At 52.4% G+C, this 7,098-nt stretch overlaps 1 protein-coding gene across 1 annotated transcript; it reads right to left on the bottom strand.

The window, feature by feature from the left end:
• Positions 1 to 2,695: 2,695 nt before the first annotated feature.
• On the bottom strand, positions 2,696 to 4,378 carry NEUROG1 (neurogenin 1). The gene has a single exon (XM_055297840.1). The coding sequence runs from the start codon at positions 4,102 to 4,104 to the stop codon at positions 3,391 to 3,393; it is 714 nt and encodes a 237-aa protein (XP_055153815.1). The 5' UTR covers positions 4,105 to 4,378; the 3' UTR covers positions 2,696 to 3,390.
• Between the last annotated feature and the right edge of the window lie 2,720 nt (positions 4,379 to 7,098).

Raw genomic sequence — 7,098 nt, 5'->3', positions numbered from 1 at the left:
CTGTCTCAAAAACAAAAGCAAAAGCAAATAAATACATATGTTAAACCAGGGCAAAAATAAATGTAGAGATAAAGGTAGAGAATGAAGAAGACTTCTGAAGTGTCTCCTGGTTGCTTAGTGGAAGACTATGTGGAGGATAGAGACATGTCTGTCAGCAGGGAGGTCTATGTTCTATCATTGTTTAGGATATTTTAGTAACCTGCCTGCTCTTCTCTTACTCCCACCCCACCCCCAATGCCCTACCCCACCCCCTACCTCCACAGGTTCCTGTGGATGAATGAGAGTTTGCTGCAGGAAGAAAGAGGTCCCTGAGGTGGGGATAAGCATTTTTAATCATTTTTCTTCTTTCCCCCTGTTTGAGAACTCCATGAGCTGCACATATATGCTTACTTCCTTAGAAGAATAGTATTAACTGGCGGGAGTAGAGATGCCCCCACCAACGATGTTGTTAAAGACTTTTCTTTTTGGAAAGGTGCTCTGGGTCCTGGAAAGGTGCTCTGGATCGTACATCTTGAGTTGTGAGCCTATTGTGACAACAAACTTGAGGATACGGTTTGCTATGTTCAGTCTCAGTGGTAAATGTCTTCCGCCCTGCTTCCAGTGCTGCACATATGCAGCTGTATGAGGCAAAGCTCCTGCTCCAGCTGTTTGCCAGTGCTTTCCCCTAGGATCCTGGACAAGAATCACGACACAATCTGTTGTTCTCTTCCCCTGTCCCAGACACGTGTGCCAGTGTTACGACTGGACTCTCCATAGGAGACTTGCCCTTCTTGAATCTGGCCTGTGCCCTTCAGAAAGCTAGAGCGAGTCACTTCCAAGCATCCTATGCATGGGAGAGCAGAAAATCTGATGCAGACCATTTTGCTGTTTGCGCTAGGAAAACAGAAGACACAAAGCTAGTCAAGTGAATCAATTCTGAGACAGACAATAGAGTGAGACCCTGGGCTGGGTTATTTTAGAGACACAACTTTTTCCTTGGAGCTTTTAGCAGAAGAGATTTGAAGATTTTCTTGAATGACTTTGTCTCTCTGGGGGTGATTAGAGAAAGCATTCAATTTCCAGAACCTTCTGCAAAGTAGCCTTTGTATCTGAAGGAGGGTGCCTTGCCAATGGCTGGGCTTAGTGATGCCTTCAGGGACCTAGTGTATGGATCTGTGGATCCAACTCATCACGATAACATGTGAGGAGGGAAAATCCTTCCGTAAGTAGAACCTGCTATCAGTGACTGTACTCTGGCCCTCTGCTTCTAGGTGCCTCCTAAACAAATATATTTTCTCTATAAATATCATTCACTGTACCAGCTTTGTGTTCAGGACACATTTTCCTGAACCCATTCCCATCTTCCCCTGTACCCTTGCCACTAAATCACTACATTCATGAAAAGAAGAATCCAGTGGAAAAAAAAGATCTTTTTTTTTTTTTGACACAGGGTCTCACTCTGTCATCCAGGTTGGAATGCAGTGGTGCCATCAGGGCTCACTGCAGCCTCTACCTCCCTGGGCTCAGGTGATCCTCCCTCCTCAGCCTACTGGGTAGCTGGGACCACAGGTGCACACCACCACGCTGGCAAACTTTTGCATGTTGTCCACAGTAGTCTTGAACTCCTGAGCTCAAGTGATCCACATACCTGGGCCTCCCAAAGTGCTGGGATTACAGACATGAGCCACCGTTCCTGGCCGAGGTCTGGTCTTAACAACGTAGGGTAACTTGTGAGCTGAGGAAATAGTAAAAGCATTTTAGGAACTACCTCTTGTAATTACCCACATTCTAAAATTTTAAAACAAAAACTGCTACTAGCTGATGCTGTTAGCGAATTGTCAGACAACAGACAAACACACTGCAGCCAGAAAAATCCCCACTGAGTTTGGGCAGCTGATTTCTCTGGCATCAAATGAAAGCTTTAGCTATTGCCCCTGAGGCCTGGCTGAGCAAGCCCTGCACCCTAGCCCTCCCTCTGTGTGCCCCCCCTTCTCTACCACTATGGGCCACAGCGGGTGTTAAGTGTGTGTGTGTGTGTGTGTGTGTGTGTGTGTGTGTGTGTGTTGGGGGGATGGGGGTTGAGGAGAATGCAGGCACCCTAGCTCACAATCTTAGGCAGCTACACACCCCACTCAGGACACCACACCAGCATGATTCATCCCACACCTCACAGCCAGGGTGAACTCAGCCTCAATGGACAACAATTTGGAGGCATTGTTTACAAATTAATTTCCCCCTCTAAATAGGCTGTTGTAAGAGCGGACCCTTCTGCTTGCCCAGCCTAGGCCCACCTGTCACTGGGACTTCCTAACCAGTGGTCACACTGTATTGATCTTTTTAATCCCCTCTCTTTGAAACACAGAGCCAGCTGATGTGGAGCTCCTCAAAAGAAAGACTCTCCCACTGCCCCTACCTCAACAGGTAGCTGCGGATCTGGGGCTAATTCCCTACTAAAAAGTCTTAATTGGCTTATGGGGAGCCTGAAAGATCTCCCTTGTGTTTACAAGGTGAATGGAATGATAGATCCCAAATGCGCTAGTCTGTCTTTATCCGTTTCTTGGTGGAAATCAGGTGCGTTTTATTTTTTAATTGTTTTTGAATCAGGAACGGAGGCTTTGGAGGTGAGTGGGATAGTGTTTCACTTTAGTGGTTGAGCCACCAGGGAAAAGCAAGAAAAGCCCCAGAGACACTAATATTAGGCAAGAAACTTGGCGACTTATTTTTAGTTTTTATTTACATGAAGCGTCTGCAGTACAAAAATGTAAACTTTGATAGCTCATAATAGAATAAACTCTTTATGTACAAAAATACATTTTCATATGAATGAAGCATCTTGAATAAATTAAAGTACTCTCCAGCCCTGTGCCTGAATACCTAAGCAAGAGTCTCCAGTTCTTCCTACAGCGAGCCTGCAGTGGTGGGGGTCGGGATCCATAATGCATGAAGCCCATTCCTTGTCTCTGCTTTTTAAGCCTTTTCATTGTATTGTCAGCCGGCTCAAACCGAATTTTCATGCTCGTTTTTCTTCATTAGAGTTCTACAAATTGTAAAATTGACTTTTCACCTCGTCTTCAGGGGCTGATCTGTCCCTTTTCTAAATCACACTGAAGTGGTGGCTGGGGTCAGTTCTGAGCCAGTCACAAAGGAGGTTTTGTGGAGTTCAGAAAGTGCAAAAGGAAAGGCCGTCTAGGGGCGGGCAGGAGGGGCGCTGGGCTGAGGGCCGGAGAAACAGACGAAGAGGCAGCCGCCGCGAGGGTGCGGCGACCTAACAAGCGGCTCAGGTATTCCCGACTGCTTTCAAGCTCCCGCTTCCTCCCTCCGCCTGGAGAGGGGGTCCCGAGGCGGCAGCTGGGGCCCCATCTATTGCCTGCTGACTAGGGGAGGGGGAAAGTAACGGTGTCTACAAAGGGCCTAGTGGTAAGGGATGAAACAGGGCGTTGTGTGGAGCAAGTCTTTGGGCAGGCTTGGGAAGGAGAAAACAGGGTCGCCGGGGCCGTAGGTGAAGTCTTCGGAGGCGGCGGGGCTACTGGGGTCAGAGAGCGGGGAGGCGGCGGCGGCACCTGAGCCCCAGGACTCCGCGTCGCTGGCGGGGCTTGGGGGACCGGGCAGGCAGGGGACGCACTGCGGCGGCAGAAGGCGCTCCCGGGCACCGCCTCCGGGCAGCCCTTGATCCGCCAGGCGCAGTGTCTCGGCCAGAGCCCAGATGTAGTTGTAGGCGAAGCGCAGCGTCTCGATTTTGGTGAGCTTGGTGTCGTCGGGGAACGAGGGCAGCACGCTGCGCAGTGCGTCCAGCGCCGCGTTCAAGTTGTGCATGCGGTTGCGCTCGCGATCGTTGGCCTTGACGCGCCGGCTCCGGCGCAGCGAGTGCAGCAGAGCCTCGGAGCGGACCCGCGTGCGGCCGCGGCGCCGCCGCCTCTCCTGCTCGTCGTCCTGTGCCCCTGGAACCTCAGACGCCCGGGAGATATTGGGCGCGCCCCTGCGGGCCGGCGCGGGCGGCCCTGAAGCGGAGGCTGCCTGTTGGAGTCTGGCACAGTCTTCCTCGTCGGTGAGGAAGCCGGACAGGTCACTGCCGCTGCTGCTGGCACAGTCGAGGTCGGAGATGCAGGTCTCAAGGGGGGCTGGCATCGTTGCGCTGTGCAGGACCGACGGACAGATAGAAAGGCGCTCAGAGCGCTGCAGCCCGGGCTGAGGGCAGGGCCGCCAGGGCGCACTTACGTTCCCAACAGCCTGAGGTTGTTACTCTGTGCCAGTTGCGGGCGCGAGAGCCTGGAAGGGTGCAGGGGCGCACGGAGAACTTGGCCTCTTCTCCTCGCCTCGCCTGCAGGGGCCACGCGCCCGGCCGGTCTCCTGAGTGATGTCGCCGGCGATCAGATCAGCTCGTGTGAGCACCGAATGTGGCACACGACTGGCCTCAGGATCCCTTAAGTACCCGGCGCAACAATGGGCGCCCCCCTCCCTTGCCACCTCCGCCCCCACGGCAGCCCGGGTGAATGGAGCGAGGCGGCAGGTCATCCCCGTGCAGCGCCCGGGTATTTGCATAATTTATGCTGTCGGGAGGCCGCCATCGCCCCTCCCCCCACCCGGAGTGTGCCCGTAATTACCGCCGGCCAATCGGCGGCGTCGCGCGGCCCCGGGAGTCGGCTCGGGCTAAGCTGGCCAGGGAGTCTCCAGGCAGTGAAACGGAGGCGGGGGCGGCGGGCGATTAGCGACAGAGGCACGCTCCTCTCGGGGCGGGCTGGGCGCCCCTCGCTGGGGTGGGACGGGGAGGCGGGGCGCGTGCGCGAAAGTGTGAGCGGCCCAGTGAGTTGCGGAAACCTGGAGGGGACTTGGAGTTTGGGTTCGCATCCCCTCTCCAGCTGCTTAGTGGTCGCGTGACTTTGGACGAGTAATTTAACTTCCCTGAGCATTGCTTTCCCCATCTGTAAAATGAGACACAAGTTTACCCTATGGAGGTTGATCAGAGATAATGTTTGTGGAACACTAAATGTGCAGCACCCGCTGAACAGGGTGAAAATCATTTTCAAATAGACTGGAGAGTGGCCATGCCAGAGGCACAGGGCGCAGGACAAGGATAAGTATCGCTGCTCCGTTCAGGCTGATGAAGAAACGGGAAAGAATCTGTTGACCTTCATCTGGGGAGTGCGAAGAGGAGAGTGGAAAAGGGATCAGGTGATTTCCCAGGTTGCCTCGAGTCTTAGTCTCACCCTTCCCTTCTTTCCCTTCCCTTCTCCACCCTCCTCCGCACCTCTGCCCCCAACAGTCACCTCAAGATTCTTAATATGAATTAATAATATGAGAATTTATATAAATAATAATATGAGAATATAATTATTAATATGAGAATTTCCTTTTCTTCGGCGTTCCTGAAACCTTGCCTGCCCCATGCCCAGAGAAATCCATTGCATACCGTCTCTTGGAGCCCTGCTTGCAGCCTCTGTGGCCCTCTTCAGGGCGAGCCAGCAAGGGGATCCAGCTCCCCAGGCCCAAGAGAGAGCCCGCCCCTGGAGGGCAGCAGGTGCACAGTGGAAACCCTTTCCTCCAAACCCCCTCCCACCTTCGGTGTCTTAAACTCACCTATTCCAGCAGGTCTTCCCTCTGCATGTCAGGAGTCACTTTTCTCTAGTCACCCACACTCACCCAGGAGCCACAGGGGCCCAGACATCACCCAACTTTGTACTTGGAGGATAAATAGTAAGGAACAGCACTAGATTATAGGATAAGGGTATTAAAAACAAAATGAGCAGCTTTCAGCAAAGTGCCTGCCCCCCACCTGATATCCAGGTGGTAGCCTCAGGCTGGATGCCTGGCCTGCTGCCCTGGGAGCCTAGCCGACTCTTTGGGTTGGGGTGCATTGGCCCCTTTGAGAAAAGGGGCTGTGTAGTGGCAGTTCCCACCTTGACTCACTGACCAGCACTTGCCTTCTGGCTCAGGGGACTCTGCCCAGCTGTCCCCTTCCCCCACTGCACCCTGCAGGTACCCCTGATCTCAGTGGAAGGCTAGGACAGAGTCATATATAAGGGCTTGAGATTTATTAGAAGTCACAGAAAGTGGCTTCAACCAGCTCACTCAGGAAAGGGCAGTTGTTGGATGGATACGGGGGCTTCTCAAGAACTCAAGGGCTTCAAAGACTTGTGTAAACCAGCAGGAGCCCAGGGGTCCTCTCTCTGCCCCCCCGCCTCTGTTACTCTCCCTGTGTCAGCTTCCTTTCTTTGGACTGCCACAACAAAATTCCACAAACTAGGGAGTTTAAGGCAACAGAAGTTCATTCTCTTACGGTTCAGGAGGCCAGAAGTCTGTAATCAAGGTTTTGGCAGGGATAGCTCCTTTTCGGAGGCTCTGAGAGAAAATCTGTGACATGCCTCTCTCGCAGCTTCTAGTGGTGGCTCCTGGCCATCTTGGCCATTCATTGATTGGCAGCTGTGTCACTCCAATCTCTGCCTCCTTTCTTCACACGGCCTTCCTGTCTGTGTCTTCTCCTTCTCTGTCTCTTGTAAGGACACTTGTTATTTGATTTAGGGCCCAGCTAATCCAGGATGATTTAATCTTGCAACCCTTGCCTTCATTATATCTGCAAAGATGCTTATTCCAAATAAGGTCCCATTCTGAGGTTCTGGGTGGACATATCTTATGGAGGCCCACTATTTCAACCCACTACAACAAATGCTTTTCCAAATTCCTGAATGAGAGATTTGGTTTGGCCAGTGTTACTTTTTTGGCCAACAGGTACCTGAAGAGGTTTCATGTTGAGAAATTTGAAGGCATGAGAATCCCTTCCCCATTCCTAGCAATTAGGGTGTGGCCAAAAGATTTTAGTACAGGCAATTGGCTGCCCCATTTGCAATTTAGGCTCAGAGCTGGTGACAGTCCAGAGTTCACTTGTGTCATGGCAACAACCGGGGAAAGCCAGTGACCAGTGGTGGAAGAGGTGGCCAGAAACCAGTGGACATCCTGTCTGAACTCTTCCCAGGGCCTGCCCTGGTTCCGTCTGTTTTTTGAGCCTGGTTCTCCAGCCTTCCCACTGACTGCATGAGCCCTCCCATAGTGGGCCTTTCGTTAGTGAGGCTTTTCTGCTTCAGATGGCCAGGATTAGTGTCTGTGGTTTCATAAATAAAACACCAA

Source organism: Symphalangus syndactylus, chromosome 11 (genome assembly GCF_028878055.3).
Source record: "Symphalangus syndactylus isolate Jambi chromosome 11, NHGRI_mSymSyn1-v2.1_pri, whole genome shotgun sequence".
NCBI classification, from domain to species: domain Eukaryota; kingdom Metazoa; phylum Chordata; class Mammalia; order Primates; family Hylobatidae; genus Symphalangus; species Symphalangus syndactylus.
This window is presented reverse-complemented; position numbering and strand designations above follow the sequence as displayed.

Coding starts and splice junctions, on each gene's coding strand:
- NEUROG1 (XM_055297840.1), bottom strand. CDS start 4,104: ATGCCAGCCCCCCTTGAGACCTGCATCTCCGACCTCGACTGTGCCAGC.